This window comes from Ictalurus furcatus, chromosome 22 (assembly GCF_023375685.1).
Source record: "Ictalurus furcatus strain D&B chromosome 22, Billie_1.0, whole genome shotgun sequence".
In the NCBI taxonomy this organism is placed as follows: domain Eukaryota; kingdom Metazoa; phylum Chordata; class Actinopteri; order Siluriformes; family Ictaluridae; genus Ictalurus; species Ictalurus furcatus.
In genome coordinates, this window is record NC_071276.1 from 8,882,947 (window position 1) to 8,904,358 (window position 21,412).

The following is a 21,412-nucleotide window of genomic DNA, read 5'->3' on the forward strand; positions in this document are numbered from 1 at the left end:
TGTATTCAGTTCAATTAAATTTTATGTATATAGTGCTTTTACAAATGGACATTGTCACACAGCAGCTTTACAGAAATCTGAATATAAAATTTAAATAAAAATTGTACATTTATCCCCAACAAGCAAGACTGAGGTGACAGTGGCACAGGAAAACTCCCAGAGATGACAAGAGGATGAAACCTTAGACTCTACCCACGCTCATCTGGGTGACACCAAATAGTGTGATGATAAATAATTTCTCTTATGTAACTGTATTCTACAGAACCAAATAGTGATAATTGTGCTGAAAGGAACTTTATGTATGTAAATCATTAGAGTTGTAACTTTATAGTATCAAACTGAAGTTTTCAGCTGTTCAGTGTTGGAGGCTTAAGTGTGAACTGTTTTTAGCAATTGCAGTCTTTAGGCTATGCAAGAAAGAACATCTAAAACCATCTTTAAGGTGTGCGTGTGGCACCGTCCACAGTAATCTCATGGTGATGTTTAGAGTTGACAAGAAGGGACACGAAGGTTAAACTCAACTGTAGCATTTATATGAGAAATCCAAACATCTCAGTAATAAATCAGAAATTCATGAATGGTGCCAATAAACACATTTTATTTTTCAAACAAATTACAATATCATAAAAAAATTCTGCAATTCCACAACTGCAACTACACAACAATGTATACATGACAACTCCAAAAATACTCTTCACGTAAAAATACTCCATACTTAAAACTACAGAAAATAAAACATTGTAATTTTGTAGCAGCTGAAAAGGCCACTTTTCTGTGTACCTATGAACATGGGAGAGGTTTGTTTACGTACTCTCCTGACACAGAAGCAGTCATTTAATAAGGCTAATTCATCAAAACAAGCACACCGAATTACATAACTGCTTTAACAGGTTTAAAAACAGTTCACATTTAATGCAGTTAAATAAATGGGAAAGCTCATCAATGCTGAAAATGGAAACATGAGTGAAACTAAAATGTTCCTGTATTTACACACAATTCCTACACAAAGATCATCCTGACAAAAAACACTGTCTGTAGTGCACATGGCTATTAAAGACTTCAGGTTACCTGATAAAATGGCTTTAGATCCTGAAGCTTCTAAACACAAAATTAAAACATATGATCTGATATTAAAGCTGTGATAATCTTTTGTTATGTACTCAATTCACAATATTCTTCCAATGATTAAAAAAATCCAGCTGAAATAGTCCTGATTCAACAGTCAAGATAGGAATATAATAGGAATTGCTTATCATCATAGTAGATGCATTAAGACAGTCAATTTCCATATCAATAATTTAAGCATGCTTTCAGTGAGATACCACAACATAATTTCACAGTAGCTGACTAACTGAGCTAGTAAAATAGGTTCAACATCGCACTGTTTTGGTTTTAGAGCACTAGATGGAATTTTGGGCACAGAAATAAAAATCAGCAGTACTGAACTGCATAAAAAAAAGGCTACAATCATGTGAGCCTGAGGAAATGCTGCTCAATGCACTGATGTACAATACATGACTAATATAACAAGCTACAAGGTAAAAAAGTTCAGTAAATGGTCCAGTGCACTGGCACGCAACTCAGAATCCCATCACAGAACACTATGTGAACTGAATTAATGATGAGGTCCTATAAAGACCATTAACAAAGAGGCCAAAGGTTCACAGTACAGACTACCTTATAAAACACATCTAAGAGTTAAACGCAACAAAACATCGGTCATTTCTATCCAGTTTAAATGCAGGTCATTAGAAGGCAGTGATTTAAAGGGTGTCAGCTTCGCTGCTAACCCTCAATGATGGGGTAAACAATTCAACAATTTGCATTTAAGGGCATACTCTGCTTAATCATAATGTCTATAAATAACTGTTATACATACTATTTCCATAAAAATAGACTTCTTAGACCTCGGTACTCTTTTGATTAAAATATTTGTAAAACAGTTTTGACCTTTTAAAACATCACCTCTGCTTGTATTAGGAGTGACAAAAACAGCCACTTAGAGTTTAACCTTACAAGTAGGTCAGATACATGATCTTAATTTCTATGAAATTCATAAATCAGCCTCGCCATTAGGACATTAGTCTCAACACAGCAAAAAAATACAATAACCAAATAAATTAAAAAAAAAATAATTATTAAAAAATCCTTCAACCCCCTAGCAGGAGCTTCCTATATTACACTGAGGTCTCTCCCAAGAGTTTCTGAACGTGGCATTTGTCTGCTATACATGCAGTCTGTGGTTTTTGATTTTCCACCTTTTGGAGCGAACACGGAAGAAGAAGAACATGAGCATGAGAAAGACACAAGAGAATGCGTACAACAGCACACACAGACTCATGTCCACACCAGAGAAGCCCAGACCCAAGAATGGGAGATTAGGCTCCTTTTGGATGCCTCCAGTTCCACTTTCATCAGTTTGCTTCATGTGTTTTGGAACACCTTCAGGAGATGGCTTCAACCCTTTAATTATAACACTAGATAGGGTTGATATGGCTTTGTTAGCTGCAACTGCACCTGCTTCTGGATGGATATCACTGGTGTACTTGGGGGAGATATTGGCAGCACTATAATGTTTTTTGAGGAAAGCAAGGACCATATCTTCATTCCACACATGTAGCCCATCTTGTTCTTCATGGCATGTTGGACAGAGGTCAGGAGTGGGCCATTGTGTTTTTGGAAACATGGGGTCTTCACTCATTGACCCTATATAGAATGAAAACAATTGCCTTGTATTATTGAACAACAATATGACAATTCTTAGAAACTTAGCATTGCAAATCCACCAATCCATATTCCATGTCTGCAGCTTACCTGCTAGTCTGGCATTAACCTGGTTATGTTTCCTCCATAACCAGAGCACTGCTTCATCCAGGGACTTCACCTGGCTCATGGATTCCTGTGCCATCTCCTCAAAGTGTTTTCCACACTCACGGCAGCCGAAGAACATGCCAATGTACAGTCTCATTGTTTGTAGCACAGCCAATGGATCATCCTCCAGTGCTGAGAGAGTCAAAGTTACAAAGCAGGAAAATCTCAGTAGGAACATAACCAGAACACAAATTCATATAAACATCTCAAGCAGATCCATCCATAAAAAATTAACTAGATTCAATCTTAAAAAAGGAAACTGTTCATTTACAACCCATATGCTTCACCTGAGTACTTAATATCAAATAAAGGCTTTTCAGCCACTTAATTGAAGAAAGCTGAAAGCGCTTGGCTCTTCATACCGGTGTTGGCAAGCGCGTCTGGCCGGCTGGCAGCCTGCACAGTGAGCACGTGGAAGAGGGTCCAAAGGGAGCAGGGGTATCCTCGGAGTGCCACACTGCTGCCCTGGCAGCCTAGCCATTGCACACGCTCAGTCAGGTGCAGTCCGGAGATCTGGCACAAAACAGCACAGTGCAACAAATACCAAACATGTTATAATCGTTTAGCAAAATTTCTGCAGACTACATTTCTGGTGCAGGTCATTTCTGAAACATAAGGCCGTTTTCACACATTTTCCCCAAAGCCAAGTTTTTTCTGCGCTGATGGTATGCTATGTTTGGTAGTGTATGAAAGCTGTTTTTAACCCGGATGCAGTCCAGGAGACCAATCTCTGCTACTCCTCAAACAGTGGTCTGGGGTTTGCTTTAAGTGAAGTGTAGAGAACACCATGTGTCACAGTTAATTAATGAATAGTTAATTACTTAATTCTTGATTGTAGTTTGATAATGCTGGACAAAGAATTCGATCTGCTATATGTATACATACATACATACATACATACATGCATAAATACATCACATGTATGTATTAGGGATGCAACAAAATTTTGGCCAAAAGAGAAAAAAGGCCAAAAATGCCCCGCCCCTCACTGCTCAGCGCTCAGATTTCACTCACACTCCATCGCAACATTACTAGAGCGGCGAATTAAAGAACATTACTTTGACACAGAGAAAAACAGGGTGCACGGGAAATGATGAAAGAGCTGGAGGTGATGAATGCCTCTGCTGAAGGATCGACGCGCAGCACAGAGCAATGCGTTCCAACGGGTGCGTACAAATGATGACGTGCAAACTTCCTCACTTTCTGACATGTTTGAGGAGATTCTACATCCATCCCCAATCCACAGCAGTGCCACAACAAGCACAGCTATGCTTTCCATCTGCCAGAGCAGAACATGGACATTTTGTTAGTCAATGATGGCATATATCCTATCAAATATAATGGATATTAAATGAAAACCTGACTGCATCTGCCAGAAAGCTTAAAATTGGCCATGGTTGGATCTTCCAGCAGGACAATGATCCAAAACATGCATCAAAATCAACACAAAAATGGTTTACTGGCCACAAAATCAATGTCCTGCCATGGCCATCCCAGTCCCCTGACTTGAAACCAATAGAAAACCTGTGTGGTGAACTGAAGGAGTCCACCAGCGTGGACCTCGAAATGTGAAGGATCTGGAGAGATTCTGTATGGAGGAATGGTCTCAGATCCCTTGCTATGTGTTCTCAAACCAAAGTTTTTGGCTGACAGGAGTGGAACCCAATGTGGTCTTCTGCTGTTGTTGCCCATCCACCTCAAGGTTTGTGTTTTGTGCATTCTGAGATGCTTTTCTGCTCACCAAGTTTGTAAGTGCTTATTTGAGTTACTATATCCTTCCTGGTAGCTTGAACCAATATGGCCATTTTTCTCTGACCTCTCTTAACAACAAAGCATTTCAGCCTGCAGACCCTCCACTCACAGGATGGTTTTTGCACTATTCTGTGTAGACTGTTGTGTGTGAAAATCCCAGGAATTCAGCAGTTTATGAAATACTCAATCCAGCCCATCTGGCACCAACAAGCACGCCTCAGTTAATGCCACAGAGATCATTCTCCATCACCATTCTGATGTTTCATGTGAACATTAACTATAGCTCTTGACCTGTCTGTATCTGCATGATTTTATGCATTGGGCTATATATACACAGTGGGGGAAATAAGTATTGAACGAGTCAACATTTTTGTTTTCAGTAAATATATTTCCAATGAGGCTATTCACATCAAATTTTCACCAGAGTTTGGTATTAACTCCACACATATAAAGAAATCATTAAAAACATTAAAGTCCATAAATGAAGTTATGTGTAATAAAGTGGAATGACACAGGAAAAAATTATTGAACACGCTAACTGAAATTTATTTAATACTTAGTGGTGAAGTCTTTGTTCATAATGACAGCTTCAAGACACTTCCTGTGTGAAGAAATGAATCGGCTTCAGTATTCAGATGTGATTTTGGCCCATATTTTGGCTAAACACTGTCTTTAAATCTTGCTCAATTGGATTAAAGTCAGGTGGATTAAAATCATCGTTTCTTCAATTATATGAAGTCTGCCAGTACCACACGATGAAAAACAGCCCCACACCATGATGCTTCCACCTCCAGACATCAATGTTGGTATAGTGTTTTTAGGGTGATGTGCTTGGTAACGAAAAGCCTTTTTATAGACCATCAATCTAACCCAGCTGATGTTAATTTGCACAGTTAGGAGGTATAATTACTTATGGATTTCAGCTTGTTCTTTGCCTTACCTTGCCTTGGAGAACTGCCTTTTCTTAGCGTGTTCAATACTTTTTTCCCCCCGTGTCATTCCACTTTATTACACATAACTTCATTTATGGACTTAAATGTTGTGAATTCTTTATATTTGTGGATTTCTTGAGTTAATACTGATGTCTGGTGAAAATTTCATGTGAATAGCCTCATTGGAAATATATTTACTGAAAATTTTTTTTTGACGTGTTCAATACTTATTTCCCACACTGTATATAAGAAAACAGCCTCAACTTAGGAAGCTTTCATATATGCAGCATTTAGTCTGGTTGAATCAAGGTGACGATTTCCCCTTGGTGTTGTTCGTCTGGATAGGTGAGAACACACCAATAACACTTGTATGCGGACCAAAACAACCATTCTGAGAGCGTCTAATCTAGGTGATCTTGGTCTGTCTCCGAGTCAACTTTAGCATGGTCTAACTGCAGTGAGAAAATTATTTTGCCCTAAATCAACCCAAATGGAGGAGTGTATTTTGGGTTGCAGAAAGCAATTTTTTGTAGTTGTGAGCTATTAAACTGAGCCGTGAGGCACAAGCTGAGCTGTAGCACTGCAGGAATGCCAAGTATTCTAAGTATTTGGACAAGCTAACAAAATAAATTGAAATAAATGCTGGTATTTTAGAGCAAGGTCTGTATTCAAGTGATTTTTGTCATTTTTATGTAAACATGGCAACAGTTTATTTTCTGGTTGTTGTTTTTTTGCCTTTAATTATTTGCAGTGTCAAACCAATCAAAAATCAAATAGTAAGCAATCCAAAAATCTTTGTGAAGACATAAATACTGGCCCAGAATTGATCCTGGGTACAGCCTCAAATATATGGGCTAAGCATGAAAATGGCCTAAATCATAACTAGGTTTTTGTTTTAATAATCAGTAATGCATTGTGTAGGCAGCTAAAGATTCAGTAATAATTGTTGGGCAGAAACTGAACTCACACTGGACTAAAAACTCTGTGCTATTCTATTTTTTTATTTTTCAAATCCGAGTTCATGTTGGTGGGGTAAAAGTGTGCCAGTGTTGAGTCTCACCCTCATCTTGTTGTTGGCCAGGTCCAAAATGGCTTCATAAGGAATTTTCTCCAGTGGTAAACTGACCAGCCATTCCAGTAGTGTCTCTAGAAGTTTAACCACAGATTGGCGTCCAGGAAACAGCTAAGATCAGAGGCACAAGATGTTGGGAGTCATGTCAGTAGAGCTCACAATGGACAATAATTACAAGGTTGTATGTTAATGTGTCCTACCTTAGCCACTACTGTGACAAAGTCTTTAAAGGTTTTCAGCTCCACTCCCTCTAAGGTCTTGTGAGTTGCCAGCTCCACTCTCAATAGGTAATGTAAGCCAGACTCCAGGTCTACCATGTACACTTTAGACCTAAAAGAAAAACCCCAAACAATTCAGTTATTGATAATACTGAGTTAGGATCCAGCTCACAGTTCTGAGCTTATTTCAACTGTTTAACTGACTATCTTTTAAATTAAACAATGAATTTGAAATATCTATTAGTTCAAAATGTAATCTGTAACAACTATTCTACTTAATCTAGGACAGAAGGTTTTGTTCAATGCCCTAATCACCATACACAGGAGTGTCTAGGTCAGCGGTCACAAAACAATGTCATTCTTAAAGTGGGTCGCACTTGTAAAAAGGTTAAGAACCACTGGTCTAGGTGAATAATAAACTCACAAGTGAGAGTTTTTGTTAAGTTGCTCAAGTGTCTGGTAGTTTATCATACAACATGGTTGTTTTCACAGGAAGAGGCCATTTAATGATGGTCAACATGGTGCCACAACTCTGAAACAGTATTTATTATAGTTTTGCATGACATGCTAAGACTACAATTTCTTGTCATGTCTTGTCACTTGGGTGGTACTCTTAAGGGGACCTCTTTTGTGACTTTAGCATATATGTGTCACCTGGGAATTGAATGTAGCGTACCTTTGAAACTCAGTTCTCAAAGTAAGTAATAAGCCTAAGACCCGAACATGAATGATCGATGATTAGTTCATGCCTATAAATAAGACTCATTAATTTAAAGTGATCATGTTTTGTTTCTTAGCTGCAGTTCACTTTACCACTTTTGACTAGCAGCATGGTGTGAGATACATCGGTTTAGAACTTGAAGTGAAGCGAATAAACATATACATCTCTGTACATTCAGGCCGCCCCCCCCCCCAGCATTTATGTAGAGAACCAAACTTACTTGTCAAAGTCTCTGTACAGCTCACTTGTGCTCTGGTCTTTAAAAGCTGCCAGTTCAGGCTGCTGGACTGAGGGGGAATGTTTCCGGTGAACTCCAGGTAGTAGTTTGAGGAAGGAGGAAAAGAAAAAACGTATTTTCTTCTGCCTGTGACCATAAGGAGAAATTTGAGTTGACAGGAGTAATGTATAATTCTTACTGTATTAAATCAAAGTATCACTTATTATTCAGTTCATCTTAGTAATTTGATATTTACTTACTACACACACTGCTACTTTCTACAGTTACATTAATGCTAGCTTACTGCATGTAACGCACAGACCACTACAGGAAAGCTGGACACTTAGTCTGGAGGCAGGTGAATGACTTACACATCCATGCCTGCATGTGTCCCATTGGGGTAGAAGAGGTAGGCAGTAGGGGCAGTGGTGATGCCAAGCTTTTCCAGAAGGACCTTTTCTGAATTGAGGACCCTCTTCACTACCACACCTTCATATGGCATAAGGTCCAATATTACCTATACAAAGGGAAAACAATATTTTTGCACTATATCTAGAAGAGTAGATATGAAGAATTGGGGTATGAAATTGAAGTCTAGGCCTTCAATGCAACTGCAATAGTTAAAACTGTGTAGGTCACACTGTATGGCCTTACTGAGCCATACATATATATATAAAATCAGAACATGTGCCCAAATAGTCACTAACAAAAAACATTCCACATGACCACAGACATTGCACAACAACCAGATGGCTGATTTTCAATGTTAAATCAGGCTAGTTCAAACCTGTGAGTTCTCTGTAAACAACTTGCTGATAGTGAACACAAAAGTTCAGTATTGGATGGCCCATCCACTAACTCCTAAAATAATTAAAGGTGATAAAATTGCATATCAATTCCAGTGTTTCTGTGGGAAGAAGGGATAGATGCATTTTATAAATAGGAGGATGGGTGGATGGATTGATTATGATTAAGCACACTATTCTACAGTCTTATGCCGTTTATAGTAATCTATTTGCATACCCCTACCCCTGGAGTAACTCAAATACCACTCTTCACAATCATGGTGACCAGAAAAGCTCCCCAGAAAGTACAATACATCAAACATTGAGGCAGATGAGCCATGGCAACGGCAGAAGACCACATTGGCTTCCATTCTTGTCAGCCAGAAACAAGAATCTGAGGCTACAGTTGGCACAGCATCTCTGAAATTGCACGTTTGAAGACTGGAAAAAATGTCTTCTGCTGCGACATGCAGATAGTATGATCAGAATTTGCCATCTAAAGCATGAGTCCATGGACGCAACTGGTCTTGTGTCACCAGGTCAGGCTGGCAGGGGTGGTGGTATGGCCACATCTGGGCCTCCCCAGTTACCAGATGCGAATCCATTAGAGCACATTTAGCATGTGAGGGTGTCCTGCCCAGTATTATCATGGTATTCCTAATAAAGTGGCCAGTGAGTGTATATACAGCTGCATATGCTGTGGATCTCCCATTCTACTACATCCCAAAAGTTTTGCAAATACTCAAACCAGCCTACAATGAACCATGCCACAGTCATGAGTTACTAAGGTAACATTTCCCCCCCATTCTGATGTTTGATGTGAACATAACTGAAGGTACTGACCTGTATCTGCATGATATTATTCACTGTGCTGCAGCTACATAATTGGCTTATAAGGCATAATTCATGCAATTATCAAGTCAGCCAATCATGAGGCAGCAGTCCAATTCATAAAAATCATATATCAGAGTTGGGTATAACGCGTTACAAAGTGACGTGTTACTGTATTCTAATTACATTTTATGATAACTCAGCAATGTAACGCATTACATTTTAAATTTCTGTAATTTGTTTACAGTCACTGATGTCAATAAAATTACGTTATTTGCATTACAAATTTATTGTAATGAAACCATAACTTGGCCTGGGCATTCAGGACTGTAGCCGCTAAGATTTTTTTCTCTAGCCCCAAATAATTATCCACTTGGAGCGGTTTGTCACTACATAACTGAACATCTGTAAAATAAGACGGCAGTGTTGTAATTTTATATCTTCAGTAAACGGAAGCGAGACCAATCAGACAGGGTTTACAGGAAAATATGTGGAAATACTTGCGTCTTATTAGCTGACAGCTCTCAATTCAGCCAAATGCTAACTCACACAGTCAGTGAGAGGAAAAATGGATATACAGCGATACTGTTTTTTTTTTTAAACCAGTAAAGGGGTTGGAACTGAAACAGTAACATCCCATGCTGAGCAGGAAAGGTGAGTTCAAGTTTATGTGAACATGATATGAGCAGAGCATAAGGAAAAATAATGTACTTTGCATAGCACTGTAGCAGCTAAACCCATACAGTGATAGCTAGTTAGAAAAGTTTTATATTTTATCGGTGTGGTAGTTCTACAAACAGTGACAACACTCCAGGCAAATTTTATGATAAATTTTGTAGTGTATTTTATAGGCTCTGAAAGTAACTTGAAAGTAAAGTAATTAGTAATCTGATTACATTTTACATGATTACATTTTACATCATCGGTAATGTAATCAAATTACAATTTTAATGTAGTAATTAGTAATCTGTAGTGGATTCCTTTTTTTGAGTAACTTTGAGTAACACTGTCATATATACATAAATACCTGAATCCCCTACCACTGATAAACTGGTAACTATAAAGTAATGTTCACACTGGCCATGGTTTTTTCTGTACGTCCACATGAGACTCTGTCTGGATAATTTTTTCCCCTTAGTCTTCTTAGTCTTGATGCACAGCTGTGCTTGATAAGGCTTTTGTCAAATGTGGTAGTCAAGGACATGCAGCCGTTTACAATTTTTGAAAATATGAGACTTTTGCTAATGAATTAGACCCAAGCTACAGCCTCTTGAAAAGAAAGACAGAAAGAAAAGAAAGTCAGACAGTGAATGGAATGGCCAAGTAAGTACCAAGAGATGTGAAGCCATGATCGAGACAAGAGAGTTAAATCTATTAGCCTGAAACATAGGTGGGCCTTGTTCACCATGTGAAAACTGAAGCCAGGTTTATCAATACTAGGAATTTCAAAATTCCTAAAACATAACACACCACATACAGTCGGTGCCTAGAAATATGATAAAGATTGAGTATGAAAACACTTGCATAGTATACACTGCCTATTGACTGACTATGTACAAATATTGGACCTCATTTATTAATCTTTTAGTAAGGTTGTGTGAGAGATTGTTTGCGTAAGAAAAACAATTTTCTGGAATTACAGGATTTTTATAAATACGAAAATTCCGTACAAGTGTTCCTATGATCGATTTATCAATAAATCTGTTTGTATCCAGCTTGATAAATGATGCCCATTTTTATCAGCACCAGCTACAGTATCCATCATATCCCCTGGCTCTGTCCACACCCTAAATCATGTGGTTATGAACACACACACACAAAAAAAGTATGCTGTAATAAATGCATCACACTTCCTTTCCAGCTACAGTGAAAGAGAAGCTTGTGGCGCTGCAGGGGCTGATGGACAGAACTGAAAGTCATTTAAGAGGTGCAAACAAGATGATGCTCTAGTCCAATGACCAACAGTCTCCTACCAAGTAGATAATATGGATCTTGTAATAAATGTCTGAGTCATCTTGTTTGTCTTTTATATATGAAATACATTACTGAGTACCACATTTTGCTTTCTGCAAACACCACCCCAAAAAACCTGAGTCATCCATTCATTTAGGTAGGTTGCAGTGATGCCAAATCCCAACCTGAGCCTGAGAACCCTCGCAATAGAGGTTCCTTGCTCCCCTTATATAATAATCTCCACCCATCAAACAGATATTTAAAGTCTGACTGTAGTTGTATGACTCAAAAGCACATATACTGTATAATGAACTGCACTAGTCATGCAAATAGAACCACATCCCAACCCTATGACCATCATCATGATCATAATCACCACCACCATCATCCTCACCAGGGGCGATCATCTGAAATCTATGTAGAAGTAATTTACTTTGTAACATTATTGGTGTTCCGAATCAGTTGTTAGTTTGCAGTAATAAATCAGATAAAATTAGTAAGAGCCTCCTTCTGTTGCACAAGTTGGTAACAGAGCGCAACACGTGATTACTGCCGTTTGACTGGGAGAGCACAGGTAGCTTTGAAGATGAACAGAAGCGCTGCCCAGCAGACTATTTTGCATTGCTGGCCAGAGAGGGACAGTAAAAAAAATAAAATAAAAAATGTACTCAGACGGAGGTAGGATAATATAGTGTAATCTAGCTAACGACACTCCACATATATTGTAGCTAACTAGCTAATTCATTGCAATTTAGCCACAACTATCAATATAACAAGTTAGCCTTGTGTTATACTAAAATCATAACAATAAACAAAATATATAAATGTAATCATTTACAGCATGCATTCATTTCGACTGTTATTATGCCCTGTGGAAATTTGTTTTAATGAAAATCATTTGATTATAAATGATTGAGGATGATCGATAGATTAGACAGATACAGTAGATGGATGGCTGGATAGATAGAAAGATAGATAAGCAGAGGGAAATTATGTTATGACACTGAATATAACAAAGCTGACTTTTTCCCCCAATGTATTTTTTTTTTTATTTAAAAAATATATATATATATATATCAAGTAGCATACCCATTCACACTTCAATTCAACCCCACCAATGTTCAAATCAAATCTCCGCCCATTACATTTGTGGCAGATTCTTTGTCAGTGAAACACAATACAGTGATTCTATGTTAGTGAAACATAAAAGGTCCACAGTGCTATTATATGAGCATCTTTGAACAGATACCTCAGAGATTCATATGGGGTTGGGATGAGGATCCATTTAAACACCAGCAGGACAGATTAGTTCCCAAATTAGGGCTTGTGACCCCATGTGAGGTCGCTTAATTTTTTCGCATCGTCATTCTGGAACATGTTTAGAGCCCCTTCGTTTCAGTGAAGGGAACCTTTGGTGATGAAACAACCACATACCTGATTGATGACACTCATCATTACAGATGCACGATTACATAAAACAATCTGATTCGCTGACGAGAACGACCATCTTAAGTTATATTACCATTTAATTAAACTACCATTATTGAGGAAGTCTGGAGGTTGTGACAGGAGGAGTTTTAATTCATGCTCTACTCGGTGATATATTAGTGAGGAAGACAATAAATGAATAACAATATATTTGCTGTGCCTATTTATTTATTTATTTATTTATTCATTCTTTACAATTTGTAGGCCAGCATAGAAGGGCTTGAGGGTTCACTGGCATTGTTTTTTAAATTTTATTTTCAGCTCAGGCTACAGTATACCATCTATAGTTGCAATTGTGTTTCATCATCTGATGGTAAGAAAAACTGACTGGTGTCACTGCACATACCTCTCTTCCAATGTACGATTCTTCATCCTCTATGATAACCGCAGTGTAGCGATCTGATTTCAATCCAATCAAAGACTGAATGTTCTCAGTCCTATAAAAGGCAGCAAAACAACAACAGTGGATGACAGTCCCCTCATTACTGAATAACTTATAATGGGCTAAATATTAACACTGCAGAGACAGGAGATGCAGTACGCCCGAACTATCAAAGAGCAAGTCAGCAATAGTCATGCACAGATGCTAACAGTGGGCTATTGAGCTAGACGTTATTTAATAATATTTCCATAATTCAGGATTGTACATTATATATCACTATATAAACATTTTAATAGAATTGTGATCAAAACATGACTTGAATTTAAATCCACTCTAAACTTAAACACTACTCCGCACTTTTACAAACGTTAGTATAACAGACTTTTTTCCCCATTTGCACAGTAATGAAAGCCGCAATAAAAAAAAAAAAAAAAAGTTTTTATGTTAGACTCCACAAACCCGATAAGTGTCAGACTTCTTAAAGTCTCCTAAAGTCTTTTATAAACTGTGTGGGATTTTTTTTTTTTTTAAAGATTTAATCCCTTAGTGTGAATTAATTTATGTGCAGAGACCGTTAAATTATGAAAATTGCCACATTCTTTTAAAAATGTTTTTCCAAGAGGAGCTGAAAATGACAATTCTGTGTTAGTAGTCATGACACATGAAAGGAAAGCGTTATGGTACAATAAATCATAAATATGTACTATATTGTAATATATCGATTATGTTTCAATATGCAAATGTAGGCCATCCAATGCAAGTGACCAGGAGAAAAGGTGGAGCTGTGAAAGGTAGTTCGATTTCCTATATTCACAGAAGTTGAAATTCTTGATGAGTAAACATGTAGATGCTTCTTTGACTTCTTTTTTTTTTCCTGTAGGCTAATCTCATTTTTATAGATCTGCAACATATTTAAAACAAACCAATTCCAAACAACTGGAGGAGCTTTTTTCCTCCTAACACACTTCATTTAGCTTGTCTTCGTTAATTACTCCTTATTCCTCTTCCTTACAGCGCCTGCCTCAGGTTTACCATATGGTCGCTGAATGCAAAGCAACTGAACACCAACGTTCCGCAATGCCAAATTATCTGCTCCAGTTTCTGTTTCAACTGGCTGTCAGACACCTTGAAACCAAGTTATATAATTCAGCTAACTAATGTTAAGGCTTTTGTTAATGCATAGTTGTGACATCTAGTTAACTTGGCTATTAAGCATGGAAAAAACAAGGCTGCAATAAGTACCTGATACAGATTATAGCTATTCACGTCCAACACGTGTGAACCGGTCACAGAACACAGAAGCACCTACATATTAGGACTCGCTTAGCGTTGCTCCCCAGACACACCTTAAGCCGATGTTATAGCTGATCTTAAGGAAGTACATTTTTGTAGTGTACACCCGATTGCGTTGCACCTCAAACTGCATACTACATGCTAAATATTACGCCTAAAAAAATATATAATACATATACGGTATACTAACATACTAATTGTACAGTAGTATGCTGTGTGGGATTTTGCCCAAGTATTCTCAATTACGGAGTACCTGAGCACACCCTTTCACCTTCAAGAACTTGTCTTTTCTTGTCTTTAATGTACAGAACAAACTAGACCCTTAGTCGTTGGATAGCTAGCTGAAATATAATCTTGGGTTGATGGGAAATGGGTTGCTCTTCTGTAATCTCAAAGCGTGTTGTGTACAGCAGACCACAGGTAAATTTCCTAAAGGCTTCTATGACTGACAGACACGAAACTGTCCACAAACACTAGCTAGATAGCTAAAATACACGGCAGAACTGTGCTCCGTGATAGAGATCTGTGCTTTCTGTATTTTGTGTCGGATGAGTCTGAATACAGAGAAACACAGAATCATCTCACGTTAGCTGCCAGTCGCTGACTGTATGCGTGTCGAGATTTCACAAGTCAACACTGCAACCTGCTGAAGAGGAATGCTTTGTTCTAGCAGATTTCACAGCTTTTAATCAGATACACAAATGGTTACACAGACAATTATGTGAACAATTCACACGCATAAATATACAAAGTTTTACAAAAGCTATACAACATTGGTCATATGTACCAGTTTTCAGGTACATACATTACTTGCCATCTGTAGTTTTGCTCAATGGTATTTGAAAACTTCTACTAGATGGCAAATTTCAATTGGTGTCTCACTTTCTCTGCTTTCCACCAGCAGAAGAAACATTTCTAAATCTCCAGGTATTTTTTATTTTTGCCCCATGTGCATGTGAACAGACCTGGCAGGTTCCAGTGAAGGACAGCCAGCAGGCCAGTTTTGCCTCGTGTGGTTTTGGATGAAGTTTACAATCAGCTGTCTTACTGTCTGAATCTCTCGATCTGCTCCTAACGGCAGGCAAAACAAATCAGAGCTCAATCAACAAGAAATAAATAAACCTAACATAAATTAAATGTAAAAAATCTGGAATTACTAGCAAGTGTGAATCAGGCTCACCTCGATACGTCTTTCCAATGTCAAAGGTAGTACTATGTGCTTTGAAGTACTGGTGAAGAAAATACTATTTATTCTTAATACAGTGAGGACAGGAAGAAAGAAGTGATCTTAACTACAACAAGGGTGTATGTTATCGCAGATTTGTGGCTTCAATTAAAAAAAAAAATTTTACACATCCTTTATCAAGGTTAATTATTAAATTACGATGTATACCCGAAATGTAGGATAGAAGTGGATGCTGAATTCTTTGCAAATGTCAAAATTCTTCTCATGTGCACAGTCCAGAACTCCAATACGGATGGCCTGAGACCAGTCTGTAGTGAAAGGAAATACAGAGTTAGACCAATTCACACAACAGTAGACAAAGTATGCTATATATAATTATCACCTCCACATGCCAAAGTACACACCACATCTCCACCTGTTAACAGCCCGTAGTTAATCATAATGTGTGTTGTGTGCACATATGCAATTATAATATAATTATCACTGTTATTATATAATTACCATAGCTGGAGTTTTGCATTCCAGACACACTATTATTTAAATTTTGTTTTGCTGTACTGTGACAGCTTGGGAATAGCTGAAGTCCTAAATGATAAAATACGTATTCCATTTCCTGCACCATCTGTAACCACAGATAGCAATACTGAGCCTATGTAGAGCTTACCATATGAAAACAATCAATTAAATCAAAGCATAAAAGAAGCAAATGGGAAAAGGACGCCACGAGTCTCCTGGAACAACCCCAGAGAGAAACCCCCTTTCCCAGATCTGCTGAATTATTCTTCACCTGCAGGAGGGGGTCAGTCTGTTTTGAGTCATGTGGGGGAATGCACGCCAGGGTCAACACAGCACAATGAGATCCTCCAACCCCTATTGTAAAGGGAACAGCTGGTAGGCAGCCACTCATGAGCCACCAGACCGACAGCTTGTCCCAACAAAACCAGACTCAATACATTCAACAGAACAAATGTTTGGGTTCCATCAGTCTCCTGAAATATAAAAACTATTCCTTCTTACTGACATTTCAACTCTCTCTGTCTCTTAAATATGATGTCAGGTGGTGGTTTTGTGAATCATGGGTTTAGGGTCTTAATGTCCTATGAGAGAATAATTGCTTATGGAAAGAAGCAAGAATTAGGACAAATTTGGATCGATTTTAATTTTATTCGTACAGCACTTTTAACAACGGACAGTGACTTAAAAAACAACAACTTTAAAGAAATGCAGATGTAGATTTAGATCCCTAATGAGGAAGCCAGTGGCAGCAATGGGAAGTAAAATGGCCCAGAGATGATGTGAGGAAGAGAAACCTTGAGAGGAACCAGACTCAAAAGAGAACCCATCCTCTGGGTTCTGGGTGACAGTGGATAGTGGGATTATAAATTCAGTATGAGTATATTGTGAATAGGAACCCCTGAATAAGCATAGGAAAGTCTTTCTGAATACAGAAGCAGCTCTTATGTACAAATCTACCACTGAAGCAAACTTTAAACCCTTCACTCTCAACACATTGCCTACTTTTAGTAACTTGTAGACATGGTGCTAATAGATTAATCCACTTTTGGGCTGACGTGTTCAACTAGAGACCTTTACAGCATCGTGACCCGCCGCTGCACATGAGATGATTTCTGAGGGTGGCCGTGGTAAATGGTACAGTCTGACTTTGCATTTTAGACAGTCTAATTTGTATGGAGCATGAGACTGTTAATTCAATTTCTCATCCAGGGACAGCACTTAGGGTGTCTGATGGCACACTTTCTCCTTTCTGATTTCTCCAAGCTGCTTACAGAACCGGTTATCCAAATAATCAGCTCAATGCCTGTCAATTAAACAGGTAAACAAAGGGAGGGGTGAGTTTTGAATGGCGTGTCATTCATGGCTGGAAGGCAAGTTTCAAATCCAGGTTTCACCTTGGTTTCTGGAGTAACAGATGTTATCTCTGGCATGTTCAGGACTCAAAAAGTCGCTATAACTTTGAATATATCAGATCAGACATCTGATAATAATTCAGTGCATTCCTGAATTTAGAAGAAGCGAAGATTAATAAACTTGACCAAATGAACGAATTATAATCATAAGCAGGACATCAGTGAAAAGAGCAAAAACCCAGCAGCTGTGTGAACAGCTGTACAAACAGGGGCTTAATCACCTGAACAGGTGCACACAGGTGCTGAATATTAGTAGTAGTAGTAATAATGATGATGATGATGATGATAATAATAATAATAATAATAATAATAATAATAATAATAATAATAGCCACGCTGTTGTGACACTACGACACGGCAATCATTTCTTCAACATGCCATCGACAAAACAGAAAATACGCAGTTTAAGACAGGAATAAGGAACAGTTAGCTCTTTAGTGTCAGATTACCGTCTGTGAATTATAAACATGTATTACCTTGTAAGTTCATGGTCTGACTAGAAGCTAGCTCGTTAGCTTTACCTTACTTTTCGTAGGCAAACTAGCGGAAGCTACGTGCGGAATGAAATTTAACCATGGCTAAGCATTTAGCTCAAGCGGAGCTCCAGCTAGACAATCTGTAACTTATCTGGTCTCCCTCCTACCTTTCACGTCTCCTGCTAGCGCCTTCCATGTGGGTGAATACTGGATGCAGTGTCCGCACCACGACGAGTAAAACTGAACCAGCCAGGCTGTGGAAGAGTTGGACAAGGTTTGCTTCAGAGTATCACCGGTTAAAATGTCCAGCGGGTCTTGTTCAGTGTATAACCGACCAGCTTGGCCATGCTGAAGTATGGCCATCAAAATAATAGTTTGCAAGCAATATGGCACTGCCATTCTAAATGAATAAACAGACATTTAAGCCGAGGCTGAGCAGTGCCACTACATTAGCTGCTGTTCTTCTACGTTCAAGGCAAGCAGCTACCTTAGTGGGAAACAGCCAGGGTGTATTCGAGGGCATCAATATGGCGTTGATTCTGCGCAGGGCCTCTGCCTCCCGCCTGCGTTCGTTTGGCGCATCTTCGGGAAAGCTGGTATAAATAATTCAATATCCTTGCTCAGTGTGTACTGCACGACACAATTGTTGAATACTTTAAAATAACTTAAATATATTTGCAGTACAAGCTGTAATTTTTTTTTTGCATAAACATTACGATCAAAAAGTAGTAAAATATTTTAAAGGCTTTACTTGACCAGGGTTGTGCTGAATCTGAAAACTATCCCAGGTTCCCAGGGTCACTGGATGTGAGATGGGAATACAGGGCATCAGGGACGATCACATTCATACATTTGTTCACACCTATAGGCAATTTAGCATAGCCAGTTTACTGAGTGGCATGTTTTAGGAGCCTGGAAATCCACATGGACACGGGGATAAAATAAACAGAAACTCCACACAGACAATAGGCTATAACCTGAGTTCAAAATTAAGCTGGGGACACTGGAGCTGTGAGGAGGCAAGGATACCTGCTGTGCCACACTTTATTTTGTCCAGGGTTGGGGTGGAGTTGGATCTCATGAGCACCTTGCATGAGGTGGGGACACACACTGGATGGGAGGACACTCTATTGCAGGGCACCATGAGCACACATTGCAAATTCATTCACACCTAGTGGCAATGTAGAGAAGCCAATCCATAAGCTGTCATGTTTTTTGGAGAAGAAACTGGAGAACATGCAAAACTCTACAAAGACAGTACCCTGAGCTCTGGAGCAAACCAGGGACACTGGAGCTGTAACGTGGCCAGTACCAGCCACTACCCACTACTAAAATTGTAACAATCTGTAATTTTCTACATCAAATTACAAAATAACATACTAATGTACTTACATATATAAACAATTCCCTTTATTTAGTTTCTATTTTAAAATTATACACAGAATTTACCTAAATCAAAAAGTCAAAATGTGACAATTTGTGTAATCTTCCAAAAGACATGATATGGATGCCAAATCTATATAATTTTTTGTCTGTTATATATGTGGTTAAGAACTGATATAGTGTCGTCCAGAAGCAGGCTGAAAATCTCATTGGCCAGTCGCATTTTCACAGTGATCTGGTCATTGCTGTAATCCACCCACTCCTTCTCCTCATTGTGAAGCTCTTGAATCTACAAAAGATACAATGTGTGCATTACTGCATTACTGATCAAGACAGTATATAATAGGCTACAGAAATAATATTAATTCTTCATATCAATATTCAATTAAAAGTTGTTGTACAAACCAGGATGTAGTCCACTCTGTCCCTCTTAGCATACCAGTATTTGCACAGCGTTTGCAGAATCTCTGTCATTTCTTGATCAGTGTGTTCCAAATTAAGAATTTTCTGTGCTTCCCTTTTAACTGCATTCTTGATTAAATGTAGATATATTTCACAATTCAGTGTATTTACATCAGCTGTATTTCTAGTGCCAACAGTTATATCGTCAAACTTGATGATCTTAATGATTTATTGATAATACCACTCTTAAACCTTTATTTCTGAGCTTACCTTTAAAAGTTTGACTGAAATTTGTCTTGTCTGTAGAAGTGAGATCATTGATTTGTGCATTGTTTTCTGAAAAGGACCACTCACTTCCAATATATCAGCACAAATCTTGTGCAGAATATCAGATGCTAACTGGAAAAGGACCTGACATGAATACAGAATGAAAGGAAAATACACATATGAGAGTCCTACAGATTGACAACAGTTTAAATCAAGTAGGCATGACTCACCTGCCTGTAGGTTTTGCGACTTTCATCATCTACTAAGTAGTTTGGTGTTTCACAAGCCTCAAGTGCACTTCCATTTGCCTGGCCACAGATTGTCTCAACCGTGTCATCAACCAGTCTGTACACAATTCTGTGTTCATGAGGTTTGACCCGTATTTGTGGTGGATTTGCTGGATACACCTGTTGCCACTTATCCATCAGACCTGGTTTTTTAATCACATTGACAGCTTCTTTTTTCTTAAAATTCTGAGGTTCAAAAAAGAAAACATTGAGATAAATGTGGTAATTCTGGAAAAGTATGGCCAACGTTAAATTCTACTGAAGCATAAAATTGGTTGCTTACAATTTCCTTTGGTTTACCATAATGTGTTGACCCCATTCCCTGTATATTCTTTAAAGCATCTGCAAAGATCTCCTCAGTTAATCTCTCTATCAGAGCTTCAGAGTCATCCAGTTGGCTTGTACAATCAATCTAAAATAGAATGTGTAATGATCACAAAGGAGCACATTTTGCAAAATAAAATTACGAAAGCAAGTATTTTAGTGTCTTTGGCTCACTTTTAATGGTGTTTTTTCACTGGATGTTGAAAAAGTTGGTAACTTATTGTCTGTGGCTTCATCATTTTCACATGGCTCCTGCTGGAATGTCTGTTTTGGTGCTAATGAACCGTGTCTAGGAGAGCTATGTCTGCCACTTTGCCTTCTTTGCCCCCTCCTGGAAGGTTTATTCCCATTTTCCCCATCTTGGTTATTGGTGGGATCCTCATCTGAGAATGTATCTTCATCCATGCCTGTACATGCATCATTACAATGGTCTCTATGCAGATGAGAAATGTCTTCGGGTCTGACCAGAACCCCGCAGCTCTTCTCACATGTAAAATACTTCACACCTCTGAATGTTCCATTGTGGTTTCCATTGGGCATATCAAGTGCAACGCCAGCCCAGAAGCCGCTAGCAAAATCAGTGTATCCCTTATATTTGAGAACTCCTGGTCTTGAGTTGCAGACAAGAACCCTGTCTCCAATGT

At 38.4% G+C, this 21,412-nt stretch overlaps 2 protein-coding genes across 2 annotated transcripts; both read right to left on the reverse strand.

Moving 5' to 3' along the window:
• Nucleotides 1-18,730, reverse strand: qsox2 (quiescin Q6 sulfhydryl oxidase 2). The gene is made up of 12 exons (XM_053610283.1): nucleotides 18,273-18,730; nucleotides 15,909-16,009; nucleotides 15,696-15,744; nucleotides 15,481-15,586; nucleotides 13,187-13,277; nucleotides 8,155-8,300; nucleotides 7,787-7,930; nucleotides 6,828-6,957; nucleotides 6,616-6,738; nucleotides 3,234-3,384; nucleotides 2,815-3,003; nucleotides 1-2,706 (listed from the first exon to the last, which is right to left on the reverse strand). Exons 1-12 carry the CDS (start codon nucleotides 18,523-18,525, stop codon nucleotides 2,225-2,227), a joined length of 1,965 nt encoding a protein of 654 aa, XP_053466258.1. The 5' UTR covers nucleotides 18,526-18,730; the 3' UTR covers nucleotides 1-2,224.
• A 781-nt stretch (nucleotides 18,731-19,511) lies between these two features.
• Nucleotides 19,512-21,411, reverse strand: LOC128599278 (centrosome-associated protein 350). The gene is made up of 6 exons (XM_053610792.1): nucleotides 20,943-21,411; nucleotides 20,728-20,856; nucleotides 20,388-20,630; nucleotides 20,161-20,301; nucleotides 19,894-20,019; nucleotides 19,512-19,777 (listed from the first exon to the last, which is right to left on the reverse strand). The coding sequence occupies exons 1-6, from the start codon at nucleotides 21,306-21,308 to the stop codon at nucleotides 19,622-19,624; spliced, it is 1,161 nt and encodes a 386-aa protein (XP_053466767.1). The 5' UTR covers nucleotides 21,309-21,411; the 3' UTR covers nucleotides 19,512-19,621.
• Between the last annotated feature and the right edge of the window lies 1 nt (nucleotide 21,412).

Excerpts from the sequence above, each read along its gene's own strand:
- qsox2 (XM_053610283.1), bottom strand. The coding sequence starts at position 18,525 with ATGTCTGTTTATTCATTTAGAATGGCAGTGCCATATTGCTTGCAAACT. Across the intron at positions 15,587-15,695 it reads CATTGGAAAGACGTATCGAG|GAGCAGATCGAGAGATTCAG; the intron begins GTGAGCCTGATT and ends GCCTGCCGTTAG. Across the intron at positions 8,301-13,186 it reads AATCGTACATTGGAAGAGAG|GTAATATTGGACCTTATGCC; the intron begins GTATGTGCAGTG and ends CCCTTTGTATAG.
- LOC128599278 (XM_053610792.1), bottom strand. The coding sequence starts at position 21,308 with ATGCCCAATGGAAACCACAATGGAACATTCAGAGGTGTGAAGTATTTT. Across the intron at positions 20,631-20,727 it reads ATGGTAAACCAAAGGAAATT|AATTTTAAGAAAAAAGAAGC; the intron begins GTAAGCAACCAA and ends TTTGAACCTCAG. Across the intron at positions 20,020-20,160 it reads TTTCAGTCAAACTTTTAAAG|AATGCAGTTAAAAGGGAAGC; the intron begins GTAAGCTCAGAA and ends CATTTAATCAAG.